General features: G+C 42.1%; 1 protein-coding gene across 1 annotated transcript in view; it reads left to right on the top strand.

The window, feature by feature from the left end:
• Nucleotides 1–16067, top strand: part of AGTPBP1 (ATP/GTP binding carboxypeptidase 1) — a 320556-nt gene that overhangs the window by 152264 nt on the left and 152225 nt on the right. The window contains exons 8-11 of the mRNA XM_073633531.1: nt 2581–2674; nt 9663–9700; nt 10577–10785; nt 12648–12825. Of these exons, the coding sequence (XP_073489632.1) occupies nt 2581–2674; nt 9663–9700; nt 10577–10785; nt 12648–12825 (519 nt within the window). The remainder of the gene's footprint in view (nt 1–2580; nt 2675–9662; nt 9701–10576; nt 10786–12647; nt 12826–16067) is intronic.

A 16067-nucleotide genomic window follows, 5' to 3' on the forward strand; every position in this document is an offset into this window, starting at 1 on the left:
TAGACACAGAGCTTGCTTGCCCTCTTTTATTGGCTTGTGACTGTCTGCCTCTCCTTGTTGGCCTTCCAGACATACTAATGGCCTGTAGCTGCACTAAGCTGGGATATCTATATAATATATATTTATATATATATACTGATATTGCAGCTAGCAAAATCAACTGCCTGCCTGTAGTATGAGAACACCACCAACCTTCTACAGATAGCTTTAGCTGAACACTGTGCAGAGCTCACAAAAAAATAACTTGTAGCTTATTTAGCTGCCTGCGGTAGTGATAGGATCAGGAAAACACCACCAACCTTCTACAGGTAGCTTTAGGTGAACACTGTGCAGAGCTCGCAAAAAACTGACTTGTAGCTTATTTAGCTGCCTGCGGTAGTGATAGGGTCAGGAAAACACCACCAACCTTCTACAGGTAGCTTTAGCTGAACACTGTGCAGAGCTCGCACTACACTAACTTGTAGTTTTAGCTGAACACTGTGCAGAGCTCGCAAAAAAACGAACTTGTAGCTTATTTAGCTGCCTGTGGTAGTGATAGGATCAGGAAAACACCACCAACCTTCTTCAGGTAGCTTTAGCTGAACATTGTGCAGAGCTTGCAAAAAACTAACTTGTAGTTTTAGCTGAACACTGTGAGGACGCACTACACTAACTTGTAGCTTTAGCTGAACACTGTTCAGAGGACACACTACACTAACTTGTAGCTTTAGCTGAACACTGTGCAGAGGTCGCACTACACTAACTTGTAGTTTTAGCTGAACACTGTGAGGAGGAAGCACTACACTAACTTGTAGCTTTAGCTGAACACTGTGCAGAGGTCACACTACACTACACTAACTTGTAGTTTTAGCTGAACACTGTGAGGAGGACGCACTACACTAACTTGTAGCTTTAGCTGAACACTGTGAGGAGGACGCACTACCCTAACTTGTAGCTTTAGCTGAACACTGTACAGAGGTCACACTAAGCTAACTTGTAGCTTTAACTGAACACTGTGAGGAGGACGCACTACCCTAACTTGTAGCTTTAGCTGAACACTGTGCAGAGGTCACACTAAACTAACTTGTAGCTTTAACTGAACACTGTGAGGAGGACACACTACCCTAACTGTAAATAGTCTAGCTGCCTGACTGTGGTACTAATAGGATCAAAAGAACAACAGCAATTTTCTTCAGGTAGCTGTAAATACTGTAACAAGACAAGCCTGCCTGCCAGTAGGAAGATAACAGGAACGGATCTAGCTAAACTGAATACAGTGTGTATATATATATATATATATATATACACACACAACACCTGGGATGCATAGATATACACAATACACTGTAAGTGCAGCTAACTGACTGACTGTCCTGCCTAATCTATCTAACTCAAATGAAATGACACTGTCTCTCTCTCTCTCTAAGCACGCCGGAACACACTATACAGGGCCGCCATGTAGGCGGCCTTATATAGTGTGGGGCGTGTTCTAAACCCCCTGAGCCATAATTGGCCAAAGCCACCCTGGCTTTGGCCAATTACAGCTCTCTCTACTGACGGCGCTGTGATTGGCCAAGCATGCGGGTCATAGTGCATGCTTGGCCAATCATCAGCCAGCAATGCACTGCGATGTCGCAGTGAATTACGGGCTGTGAGGCGCCACACGAATTTGGCGCGAACGGCCCATATCATTCGCAATTCGGCGAACGATCAAACAGACGATGTTCGAGTTGAACGCGAAGCTCATCCCTAGTTGTCACCAGTCAGCATCCCTGATCACTGCATCACCAGTTATATGATGATGCTGTACTGCACTGGTGACAGCATGTAAAAAAAAAAAAAGTGGCAAAAAAAACCTATTTTATTTACATTCTTTTCCCAAAAAGTTGTGACAAAAAAAACGTACCATGCCTCTTTCTAAATACCTTGGACTGTCTACTTTCCAGAAAGGGGTCATTTGGGGGTATTTGTACTTTCCTGGCATTTTAAGGGCCTGAAGAAATTGGATAGGCCGTCAGTATGTCAGGATTAATCAATCTTCAGATCTATACATATATATATACCATAGTTTGTTGCTACAACTGTTACACAAACCAATTAATCTACACCTAGTATTTTTTTTTTAATTACCAAAGATTTGTAGCAGAATACATTTTGGCCTAAGATTTTGAAGAAATTTGATTTTTATTGGATATGTTTTATAAGAGAAAGTAGAAAATATTGTGGGTTTTTCAGCCTCTTTTCATTTATATAGTAAAAAATAAAAACCCCAGTGGTGATCAAATACCACCAAAAGAAAGCTCTTTTAGTGTGAAAAAAATTTATCAATTTCACTTGGCAGCAAAAAATGGCCTGGTCATGAAGGAAGTAAAACCTTCCAAAGCTCAAGTGGTTAAGAAAAATCTTTTGGTTTAACAAAGTCAGATGGTCTTCTCCTTATTTGGTGTATTGTCTCACAGTGGCTGTAAGAGGTAATACTAACTAAGCATTATTGCAGAAAGTAGACATTGTTTACTAGGTGTAAACATATATATTGTGTATAGAATAAAAAATACTAAAGCTAATATTCAGTCTTGTTCATATAAGTGTTGTTCATTCTAGCTGTGAATGCTGTGTACCTCGGCAAAAATGGAGCAGTTGAACTTCTCTTCAAGATAACAGGACCATTTAGTAAGAAGAATACCAGCCTTATGAAGTAAGTATACCTCCTTCTACTGTCCTTTATCACAAGTTCAAGACAGCGTTTTTCTTGTTTTTATCCCCTCTCCAGAAGGGGAGACTATGGGGAATGGGAATTTTAAAGTGCCTGAGACCAGTAAACAGCATAGTGCAGTAGGTAAAATCACAATAGAATCAGAAAGGGAGCCCTAGCTGGTAGGTAGGTTTAGCACACTATGTTGCTATACCCACGTAGGACAACATACTATGCTTTTTTGTAAATCTGAACTTACTGTACACCTTAAATTTTAACCAATATAACCAGAAGGTACCTGCACCTTCCTTTGTCATCTACTGTGGGCCCAATAAATGTTCTGTATTTACAGCTTGCAACACACATTAGGGATTGTAATCAGAGCATCAAAGATAAAACAGACCGGGGTGCAGGAACATGTTAAAAAAGTGATAAACTCAATGCACAATAAAACGTCATCTTCTTCTAAACCACAGTGGACTAAAGGGCTGATCTAAGTTCTTGGGTTATGTAATGTGCACTACTTTTGTGCTTTTTATGATTGTGATCGGAGTATGCTTGAGTTTTGGGTTGTTTTTAACCCACTGACTACTGTATTACTCTCACTATCTTTAGTAACTAATGAAGCTAATAAAACAATACAAAACAAGAATATAATACTCATAATATAATACAAAACAATATTGCCACTATCCACCATGCTACTATTCTGTTGAAAACCTACACTTTTACTACACTTTTACTACACTTTTATTTTAGATGTTCTCTTTTTGCTGTGCTACTGTCTCTCACCTATGGCAGCTATTGTATGCTGACATTGAATATCTGTGTTATGCAGAGGGAATGTCTCTACTTGACACTTATCTTCTCTATTTACTGTTGTGCTGATGAAATTTCTAATGCCTTCTACCAAACACATTTCCAGACCACTTCCTTTTTTCTAATCCTCCTTTGCATTGCTACAACTTTAGCATATCATGTGATAACTCATGTGCAGCACTATTGTAATAGAATCAATATGCTAGCAAGCTGGTCTCTGCACTCTTAGCAGGCTTTTTTTTTTTTTGTCATTTTCCTAAAATTCTTAATATTTTTGTTGGTTCCAGAATATTATTTTTTTATCAAGATAAGATGTAGCTAAATGGCTAACTGAAGTGGGTAAAATTTGATTGTACAGTCAGGTCCATAAATATTGGGACATTGACACAATTCTAATCTTTTTGGCTCTATACACCACCACAATGGATTTGAAATGAAACAAACAAGATGTGCTTTAACTGCAGACATTCAGCTTTAATTTGAGGGTATTTACATCCAAATCAGGTGAACGGAGTAGGAATGACAACAGTTTGTATATGTGCCTCCCACAGTTCTGAAGCATTTTGCTGAATATGAGCAGATAATATTGCCCGAAACACTTCAAAATTCATCCTGCTGCTTTTGTTAGCAGTCACATCATCAATAAATACAAGAGAACCAGTTCAATTGGCAGCCATACATGCCCACGCCATGACACTAGCACCACCATGCTTCACTGATGAGGTGGTATGCTTTGGATCATGAGCAGTTCCTTTCCTTCTCTATACTCTTCTCTTCCCATCACTCTGATAAAAGTTGATCTTGGTCTCATCTGTCCATAGGATGTTGTTCCAGAACTGTGAAGGCTGTTTTAGATGTTGTTTGGCAAACTCTAATCTGGCCTTCCTGTTTTTGAGGCTCACCAATGGTTTAGATCTTGTGGTGAACCCTTTCTATTCACTCTGGTGAAGTCTTCTCTTGATTGTTGACTTTGACACACATACACCTACCTTCTGGAGAGTGTTCTTGATCTGGCCAACTGTTGTGAAGGGTGTTTTCTTCACCAGGGAAAGAATTCTTCGGTCATCCACCACAGTTGTTTTCTGTTGTCTTCCGGGTCCTTTGGTGTTGCTGAGCTCACTGGTGCATTCTTTCTTTCTAAGGATGTTCCAAACAGTTGATTTGGCCACACCTAATGCTTTTGCTATCTCTCTGATGGGTTTGTTTTGTTTTTTCAACCTAATGATGACTTGCTTCACTGATAGTGACAGCTCTTTGGATCTCATATTGAGAGTTGACAGCAACAGATTCCAAATTTAAATAGCACACTTGAAATGAACTCTGGACCTTTTATCTGCTCCTTGAAAATGGGATAATGAGGGAATAACACACACCTGGCCATGGAACAGCTTCCTACATCGTTCACCTGATTTGGATGTAAATACCCTCAAATTAAAGCTGAAAGTCTGCAGTTAAAGCACATCTTGTTTGTTTCATTTCAAATCCATTGTGGTGGTGTATAGAGCCAAAAAGATTAGAATTGTGTCGATGTCCCAATATTTATATACCTGACTGTACATGGCCAATTGTTCTGAAAACATCAGTTCCAGTTTTATACATTGTGCAAGTCCTATTTCCTTTTTGTCTTATTTTTTTCTTGAAGCTGAACTGTCGTGTGGCTGAGCAGCCCAATTCCTGCCAAGTATGAATGACATACCTGCACATTATGGCAGACTTACCTTTGGGTTTGCCTTCCTTTCAGGCAGCGCTGACGGCTTAACAATTCCCATCTTCACTCCCTTGTAGTCGTTACTGTCTTCCCTGCTGCCCCCTCGGTCTGAGTGTCTTATTTTTTTGGGCTTTGGGAGACCGCTGATAATTAGGGTTGCACCGATACCACTTTTTTAAGACTGAGTACAAGTACCGATACTTTTTTTTAAAGTACTCACAGATAGTGATTACCGATCCTTTTTTTTAATGTCATGTGACAGTGGACTGTGTCTGTAGTTTTTTTATTATTATTATTAATAATTTTTTTTTTACAATTTTATTTTTTACAATTTATATATTATTATTATTTTTTTTTTACAATGCTTTCTTTTTTGGGGGGGAGTGGGCGGTGTTAGTGTTATTTTATTTTGTTTTTTTTTCACAATTTTACCTTTCAAATATTTATTACAATTTTTATTATTATTATTTTTTTTTTTATCAGCCCCCTGACATCTCCCCTTTGAGACAGGGAAAGGGACTGAGGACAGAGATTCCCCAGTCCCTTTTTTTGCAGCCTCAGCTGCACTGTAAATGAATGAAAACACAGTTTACTCTGCTGAGTCGGTGATTCAGAAAAGGAAGGAGCCAGTAAATTACAGATTTACTGGCTCCTTCCTCCGCTCTCCATCCTGACAGATCTGGGACGGGGGGCCGGAGGAGGACAGAGGGAGACCGGAGGAGCAGGGAGGACATGGAGGGGGAACGGAGAAGCACGGAGGGGGACTGGAGGAGCACAGAGGACATGGAGGGGGACTGGAGGAGCACGGAGGACACAGACAGAGACTGGAGGAGCACGGAGGACATGGAGGGGGACTGGAATAGCACAGAGGACACGGAGGAAACGGAGGGGGACTGGAGGAACATGGAGGACATGGAAGGGGACTGGAGGAGCACAGAGAGTGGGACCAAAGGCGCATCAGAGGAGGACACGGAGAAGGACACCGGGGGACAGTCAAGGATGATCGGTGCGGCGGTGGGGGGAGTTACAAACATCGATCTCCCTGTATAAATTTCAATAAAGCAGCTGAAAGCCTCGGGGGAGAAGCGGCTGTTAGCTGCTTTATTGAAATCTATACAGGGAGATTGGTGCTTGTAACTCGCCACACCGATCACCCCTGACTGCCCAGGTATCGGGTCAAGCATCGGAGCATTTGCATGAGTCAAAAGCATGTAGTCTCTAGCCCCATAACATCTCTAAAATGTCTCTTTTTTTTTTAATCTACTGAAACTACTCATTCACTCCCTTGTTATTTCTCATCCTGACTATTGCAGCTCCTTTCTCTTAGGCCTACCCATGTGCAGGCTATCCCCCTTCAGTCTATCATGAATGCTGCTACCAGACTCCTCTACCTTATCAACCGCCCAGTGTCTACCATCCCTCTTCCAATCCCTGAACTGATTTCTGATTGCCCAGCGAATTCAATTCACAATACTAACATACAAAGCCATTCACAACTTGGCCCCAAGCTACATCACCAACCTTGTCTCAATATATCACTCAAACTTTCTCTCTGCTCCTCTGAGGACCTCTTGCTCTCTAGCTCCCCTGTCTCCTCCTCCCATACTTGTCCCTAGGACTTCTCCAGAGCCTCTGGGACTCACTACCCCAGTCTGCCTCCACTTAACAACTGAATCTTTTATTTCTCAAATCAGTTTTTCCCTCAGTTATTATCTTTTTGTTCCACTTGCCATTTACTATTCGATTGTAAGCTCTTATGAGCAGGGTCCTCTTAACCCTCTTGTATTTTATTGTATTGTAACTGTACTGTCTCCCTTTATGCAAACTGTTGACTCGATATAAGTCCTATATAATAATAATAAGATGGGGTGGGGGAATGCCCTTTGCAGAGACATTTTCAGTCCAGCCCTGAATGGACAAGGTGATAGTGTCTCTTTAACCTAAACTTATGAGCTTTGCTCATTTGGCACACATCTTTTATTAATACCTCTTTCATTAAAAGAATACATGGTGATCCTGCTGCAAAAGTCCCTTGTTTACTTCCTGTTATGGGTTGACCACTGTCGCCCAGTTGAGCTCCTGGCCTGTTACTCTGTAACATGCACTGCTGGTGGAGATATCAAGCAACTGTACCTACAGTATCTCACAAAAGTGAGTACACCCCTCTCATTTTTGTAAATATTTTATTATATCTTTTCATGTGACAACACTGAAGAAATGACACTTTGCTACAATGTAAAGTAGTGAGTGTACAGCTTGTATAACAGTGTAAATTTGCTGTCCTCTCAAAATAACTCAACACACAGCCATTAATGTCTAAACCGCTGGCAGCAAAAGTGAGTACACCCCTAAGTGAAAATGCCAAATTGGGCCCAAAGAGTCAATATTTTGTGTGGCCACCATTTTCCAGCACTGCCTTAACCCTCTTGGGCATAGAGTTCAGCAGAGCTTCACAGGTTTCCACTGGAGTCCTCTTCCACTCCTCCATGATGACATCACGGAGCTGGTGGATGTTAGAGGATGTTAGAGACCCCACCTTCCGTTTGAGGATGCCCCACAGATGCTCCATAGGTTTTAGGTCTGGAGACATACTTGGCCAGTCCATCACCTTTACCCTCAGCTTCTTTAGCAAGGCAGTGGTCATCTTGGAGGTGTGTTTGGAGTCGTTATCATGTTGGAATATTGCCCTGCGGCCCAGTCTATGAAGGGAGGGGATCATGCTTTGCTTCAGTATGTCACAGTACATGTTGGCATTCATGGTTCCCTCAATGAACTGTAGCTCCCCAATGCCGGCAGCACTCATGCAACCCCAGACCATGACACTCCCACCACCATGCTTTAGTGTAGGCAAGATACACTTGTCTTTGTACTCCGCACGCTTGACACCATCTGAACCAGATAAGTTTAACTTGGTCTCATCAGACCACAGGACATGATTCCAGTAATCCATGTCCCTAGTCTGCTTGTCTTCAGCAAACTGTTTGTGGGCTTTCTTGTGCATCATCTTTAGAAGAGGCTTCCTTCTGAGACTACAGCCATGCAGACCAATTTAATGCAGTGTGCAGCATATGGTCTGAGCACCGACAGGCTCACCCCCCACCCCTTCAACCTCTGTAGCAATGCTGGCAGCACTTATACGCCTATTTTCCAAAGACAACCTCTGGATATGACGCTGAGCACGTGCACTCAACTTCTTTGGTCCAACCATGGAAAGGCCTGTTCTGAGTGGAACCTGTCCTGTTTAACCGCTGTATGGTCTTGGCCACCGTGCTGCAGCTCAGTTTCAGGGTCTTTGCAATCTTCTCATAGCCTAGGCCATCTTTATGTAGAGCAAAAAATATTTTTTTTAGATCCTCAGAGAGTTCTTAGCCATGAGGTGCCATGTTGAACTTCCAGTGACCAGTATGAGAGAGTGAGAGTAATAACACCAAATTTGACACACCTGCTCCCCATTCACACCTGAGACCTTGTAACACTAACAAGTCACATGACACCGGGGAGGGGAAATGGCTAATTGGGACCAATTTGGAAATTCTCACTTAGGGGTGTACTCACTTTTGTTGCCAGCGGTTTAGACATTAATGGCTGTGTGTTGAGTTTTTTTGAGGGGACAACAAATTTACACTGTTATACAAGCTGTACACTCACTACTTTACATTGTAGCAAAGTGTCATTTCTTTAATGTTGTCACATGAAAAGATATAATAAAATATCTACAAAAATGTGAGGGGTGTAGTCACTTTCGTGAGATACTGCACATACATTGAGTGAGTACATGTTGAAGTGAGTACATGTAGACTGAAAGAGGCTGCAAGCGATCTGTAGCGTAGAGATTTAAAAATGGATAAATAGGTGGTAACTGTATATTATGGGGAAAAAAAGCAAAAAATGTAAATAGTTTGATATACATTACTCTAATTAGCAAAATAAATGTAATTCAGTTAGGGTTTACAAGCTGAATCTTGTTTTGCAGCTCCCTTTGGCTAAGTTTACCTTTGTGGTTGGGGGGAGGAAGGGGGCTGGTAAAAATGAACTTTAGCCATGTTTTTTACCCACCCCTCAACTCCCCACCCTAAGCTGCAAAGGCAGTGTAACAGGGTTGTATACTTTGATTCACGGCACGGCAAGATTTTTTTCCTGTCACAATTGGTGAGCAGTACCACCTGCTGACGTTGACCCATGCATGTGAATTGGGCTGCATGTGGTTGTGGCCAAGTTGTGCAGGCTTTTAGGAGTTAAAACATGTGGTGATGAGGCAACATAATTCCTCCCAGCAGCCTTTCAAATGCCTTCTGAAAAGGACTCCAAGATTTCTCCTAAGAGAAGAAGAATCAGCACAAGGGACTCATCGTACTAACTGTTCTCTATTAAAGTTAATTCGCTTGTGCAGATTTTAATTTTAGCAAAACTTAGGTTTTAAGTATGGTTACGGCTTCTCATTTACTATTTTTGATGTTTTTTCAGGGTCTCCTTAGATACGCTTGCTGCTTTGGTAAAATCAAGTAAGTTCTTGCTTGCATTTTGTGTGCTGTGGTTATTACTTTTTATTCCTCTGCCTTTAATTTTGCATCTAGTATTCTAATTTAATTTTGAAAAGCTGATTTGTGGAGTTCATAGGTGCACTAGAACTGAACATTTTTTCACAAAATAAAAATAGATTAGACTTTTTTTAGGGCCGCATAAAAAAACTGATGGCTCCATACTTCTATAGAGAAAATCAAAAGACATTGTCAGGGGAAGTACTGTGATCTTTGTGAGCACTGATCAAGCAGCTTTTTTTCCAACAGCACAGTTGAACAGAAGTCAACTTTACAGTGAGGCATGAATTCCATTGAGGCTTTGTTCACACTTGTTGCGTTGCGGGAACATGCACAAAATTGCGTGCTTTCCTGCAACACACAAAAATGCACTGCTGTTTTACAGATGTGCAGCATTGGCATTAATTCTTAATGACATCTCATGCATCTTGCTAATACTTGTGTGTTTTATGCACATCAAAATGCATGGTATCACAGCAAACCTACTGAAATTAATGGGTTGCCCTAAACGCCATGTGCGGCGAATATGCAAAAAAACACATGCACTTTGGTGGCGTGAACAGAGCCTAAAATTTAGATTCAGCTAGTCATAAATTGTGTAGCTTTCCTAACACTTTATTTAATGCCTATATTCACTATAGCCTAAACACCTGTTTTTTTTTTTTACTATATATATATATATATATATATATATATATATATATATATATATATATATATATAGTAAAAAGATATATATAAATATAGAATTTCCAGTAAGTTTAACTGTTTTTCTTTCTGTTTATTTTTTTTTCTTGATCCTCAGTATTTTTTAATTCACTTTATATCTGTCATTTTCAGAAACAAATGCCAGGAAAGCAGTAGATCGAGGATATGTCAATGGCCTCTTAACAATTTATTTAGACTGGCATCGTCATGACACTCGACATAGACATATGTTAATCCGAAAGGGCATTCTCCAGTGTCTTAAAAATATTACAAATATAAAACTGGGTAGAAAAGCTTTTGTCGATGCTAATGGTATGAAAATTCTCTATAACACTTCACAGGTATGTATCCTACATTATATGTAAATTGAAAATATGTTCAGATAGTTTATAATCATGTCATAAAAAAGTGATGTAATGAATAGCTGGCGTAAACAAATTTTCAGGTAAGGGGTAAATTGCAACACAGTTAAAAGATCAAAAGGTAGAATAGGAAGGAATATTTTCCAGTATGATATTTACATTCTGCCTGTAGTCCAATAGAATGCCAAAATATGCTATTTGTGTGAAACCAAAATTTTATAATTGCAGCTAACAGAAAACTGTATGTATGTAAATGTGCTATATAGTTTTCATTTTTGTAAGTTACAGTGGAAGGGTTTGAGCAACAAGGGCAGTGCTGTCAATCCAGAAAGCTGGAGACCGGACTAGGTGTGGATTGAGAAGCTACAGGCTTGTGATGCAGCAGTGACAATGCTGATAACCATGCCCCCCGCAATGTTTTTTCATCCCACTGTAGTGCAAGCAGGTCCAGCCTACATTAGAGTGGCAACACTGCTCTGAATTCAGGAGCAGTGCAGCATCATTGCCACTCCATCACAGGAAGCTGCATTAGGTTGACTTCACTGACAGAATAAACAGGTATTTGTGGGACTTTGTAGGGAAAACTGTAAGTACAGATGTACTTAAGTGCTGCAGCACATAATACTTTTAAGACGCGTGAGTCAAACACAAGGCCTGTGGGCCGAATCCCACCCCTCTGGCCATTTCATGTGGCCCTCGTACTCAGGGCTTTATTTACAGCCAGAACATGGCAGAACAGTTCACGTTCTCTGCTCCCCTCTCACCACTGCCATTTTTGTGTTTACAAGGACAGCTTTCCTTCCGGCGGTTTTCACAGATCCCTGCCTGCCCTGCACTCGCGGTGGGGAGAAGGCAATTGAAGGTGCGGTGTGGGATGGGGCATCACTTGGTAATGTGATGCAATGTGATCCCCATCTGTGCTTGGGTGCACAGATGCCGACCATTGATCTTCCTACAGATGATAGAGAGAGGTGAAGCCTGTAGTACTGAGAGGTACTAGAGCCCTGCCAGGTAGGTGAGATGAGAGGAAGCTTTTTTAGGTGGGGGGTGAAAGAGATGAGGCCTATGGAAGATGGAGATATGCGCAGAGGTGGGGGATGCGGGAGAGCAAGTCGAAGAGGGCTGCAGGTTCTGCGCCTTTTTTTTTTTAGAAAAAAAGCCCTCAATTAATTTCTACAGCCTTACAGATACAGATACAACTGGCACTTTAAGGACAGCCATAATGCGTAATGTGGCCCACACTAAAATTGAGTTTGACACCCCTGTTTTAAGACCAGAGCAGCATGATTTGTGTGCACGGTAACAGAGGATAAAGTTTTGTTAACTGCAATGTGCCAGAAACAAGAATTCAGAAGAATACCAAGGATTTGTTTTTTTAAGATCCCATTCTGAAATTAAAATGCTATTGATCAAGAACATGTCAGTAGTTTTTTCTCTATTGATGTGTGCGGTGGTGCAAAAACTTTTAAGAACTGAAATATTTTTCCAAAAAAGGTTAGAGGACACCAAAGGAAAACGTAGTCTGCTATTACACAATAGCTGTTTGTTCTTTTTTTTTGGTGGAAAGGGAACAAGGTTTTTTTTTTCTTTTTTCTGTATGTGCACAGGATCAATCTGAAACAGAAAGATTGTGGTGTTATCAGACAGTTGGTTGAGAGGATAACAGTAGTTGTTTTGAATATGTTAAATCAATGCATTAGCAGATTATAGCACCAAGGTAAGGGTACTAATTAGACAATATTGTAAATAAAAATAGGATGGGATAGCTGTGTCGGGATGCTCATAATGAAATAGTTGTTTAGATGAATGGAGATCTGACATGTTCCTTTGATTTCTTATAGGATTGCCAGGCTGTTAGGACATTGGACCCTCTTGTTAATACATCTAGTCTGATAATGAGAAAATGCTTTCCGAAGAACCGTCTTCCCTTGCCAACCATCAAAAGTTCTTTCCATTTTCAGCTGCCTATTATACCTACAAGTGGACCTGTGGCTCAGATATATAATATGCCTCCTGAAGGTAGGTGTGCTGACGTGTAATTTTAGGGACCTGATCACCTTGTCTCAATGGACATATTCCAGATGATGATCCTTATAATATATTATAATATATTTTATTATATTCCATTTTTGTTTGACTGATTATAGTTATACCTTGCCCATTTTGTTATCTGTTAATTTATAGCTCTCCATTCTCATCTTGATTGCAATGTAAACATACTGTTATCACTGGCTTCCTTTCTTGGTTACACACTCGTGATGCACAATAAAAATTTGTTTTTACCTGATCAATAAAAACTGTAGGAAAGGTGGGTAGATTTTTTGTCCATAACAATAGATCTAGTTACAGCTGCCAGGTGCTAACATAAGGACTTAACCGCCTATATGGACTATTAAAGCCTTGCTTTGTGCACTGGTTCACAGTCATGTTGGAACAGGAAGGGACCATCCCCAAACTGTTCCCACAAAGTTGGAAGCATGAAATTGTCCAAAATTTCTTGGTATGCTGACGCCTTAAGAGTTCCCTTCACTGGAACTAAGGGGGCAAGCCCAACCCCTGAAAAACAACCCCACACCATAATCCCCCCTCCACTAAATGATTTGGACCAGTGCACAAAGCAAGGTCCATAAAGACATGGATGAGCGAGTTAGGGGGGACTTGACTGACCCTAGATTCCTGACCTCACCCCGATAGAACACTTTTGGGATGAATTAGAGCGGATTCTATGAGCCAGGTCTTCTCTCGCCCAACATCAGTGCCTGACCTCACAAATGCGCTTTCTGCTTTGCGGCCTAGATTGCCTCTTAGCATAGATGTGACATTGTGAACTCAGGAGGCAGTGAGTTAATAAAGTGTTTGCACAGCAAGATGCAGCACACATGCAGAACAGATGAGGAGTTGGTGTTGCGCATCTGTGCACCTGCGGTAGATTTCCACACATGTGCACTAGTGTCACGGACAGCTAGAGTGCTCAGCTGCCAAGAATTGGAGCGCAGATCCACCACTGTTCTCTGCCAGGTCCCAAATAAGTGGCAGAGATGGGTGGTGTATCTGTGCACGGGCTGGATTTTGCAATATGGTGGCGCAGAAGAGGGGCATGGGGGGGGGGGTTTCAGTAGTTGAGTTCTGCTTTAACTTAGAGCAGCCTCTTTTGGCCTTGCTAAAGGTCATTAGCCTGGTCTCTTCCCTGAACACACGCTTTTGCAGTCTCTCTTGTTTAGCGACTGATTTCTGCCTGAAAAAAACCTTTGCTGCTCCCAAGTGTTTTGCCCAGAAGTATTCTATTAAAAAGCATTTCCTAAAAAATGTAGACTGACCATGTTGTGGACCCAGCCATTTCCTGTCTCAACAAGATTTCAACTGTCCCTGTTAAGGATATGCCAGCATTTAAAGACCCTGTAGATAAATGACTGGAAGCCAAATGCTCTGTTCTCCATAGCAGGACCTGCTGTCAGGAAATGTTCCATCCGCTGGTAATATCTGTCATTTGGCATTCAGTACTGAGGTCCACCAGCAGGTGTCTCCTGGCAGTTTGGAACTGTCAGGAGAGCTTTTCCCTGCTGATGTTATGTCATCTTTGGGCCGCAGTACTGGCGTCCACCAGCGGATGGATGCTGGCAATGTGGAGCAGACAGTACCTCCTACAATCAGGTGTCACTTGAGGCCAATCACAGGCCTATAAATACCCGGCAAGCAATCACATGCTTGCCTTGGTATCTGTCTTCCTTGCACCCTGACCTGGAACCTGTATCTGGAACCTGAACCTGCTCCTGCTCCTGAGCCTGTATCTGATCCCATCCTGATCCTGTCCCTCCTGTGTTCCTATTCCCTTGTAGCCATATCCCATCCATTATCTCCCTCTCCTAACCTGCTCTTGTTCAGTTGCTGATCCCCCTGTGTATGACCCTGGCCTGGTTAACATGTTGATTTCGGTACTTCCCCTTGGCTGTATATATTATCTGATTGTCTGTGGGTTTCTGTTGGTTGGTTGAGCACTATTTGTATTTGGGGTGTTGTTATTTATATCACTTATCTTAAATAAACATTATTCTATTTCACTTTACATGCGGTTGGGTTTCCTCTTTGCAGTCCACACAATCTGGTCACACCGGTTCATGACAGTATACCAAGGCCATCTCTGACCAGAAGTGGCTGCACAGGGGAACCATCTCGGTTCCATTTCACGTTGCTGGGATGAATTCAGATATAATTGTTTATTATGCTCTGCTGGCAACAGAGAGTTCTGAATATCTCCACCAGACATTGGAAGGGTGGTCCAGTGATCAGCTGCTGGAGATTATCCGTTTAGCTCACTCTGTGGTCGATCAGGGCGGTATACGGTTTGAGGATGTTCAGCCTTTGATTGGAATGTGTACAGAGCTGGCTCTGCCTTGTATCCCAAAGGGCCATGATGACTTTTCTCCCCCCTTCAGCATTAACCAGGTTGCGTTCTTAGTATGGCTGTTGGAGGATGACTCTGCATCCTTTTTTGAGCACTATTCGGTTTGTCCCAAACAGTTGCTGAAAGATTGTATAGATGAAGTGCAGTCCCTGGTCAGACAGAGGATATGTGAGCCCACTTTTGTGCTACCTGTACTTCAGGCATGGTCAGACCTGTTATGCCCAGCTTCTGTCGGCTCTCCACAACCCAGACCTGCTACTAAACACCTGCCTGCTCAGATGTCCTTTCTCCCATCACCCCTGGCAACCTCAGCTACAGTCCAATATACCCTGCTCCCCACCAAGTATCAATACCCTGTTTCTACTTCCTGCACCTATCCTGCCTTTAACCCACCTGCCTCTTCTCTAATACCTGCAACTTCCCCACAAGTACTTCCTCTGGCCGCTGTTCCGCCTTCCTTGCCATATCCCTGCCCTTCGTTTCAGTATGCCTCACCTCCTGTCTACAGTCATACAGCCACCTACAGATCTCCAGCAGTTAAGCCAAAGAAGAAACGGAAGTTCTTCCCCACTCACACGATCCTGCCAGTAACCCAACTTGTTTCCACACCAACCAACCTGTTCCAGCCTGCGTTCATGCCAGTTGAACTTGATGACCCACCTAAACCTGCCAACCTGGTGCCTGCCATCCAGTCTGATGTGCCTGCATCCCAGTCTGATGTCCTGATGTCTACCTTCCAGCCGGATGTCTCGGTGCCTGCCTTCCAGCTTGATGTCTCTGCCTTCCAGTCTGATGTGCCCGCTTCTCAGTCTGATGTCTTGATGCCTGCCTTCCAGCCGGATGTCTCGGCGCCTGCCTC

This window comes from Aquarana catesbeiana, linkage group LG01 (assembly GCF_042186555.1).
Source record: "Aquarana catesbeiana isolate 2022-GZ linkage group LG01, ASM4218655v1, whole genome shotgun sequence".
Classification (NCBI taxonomy): Eukaryota; Metazoa; Chordata; class Amphibia; order Anura; family Ranidae; genus Aquarana; species Aquarana catesbeiana.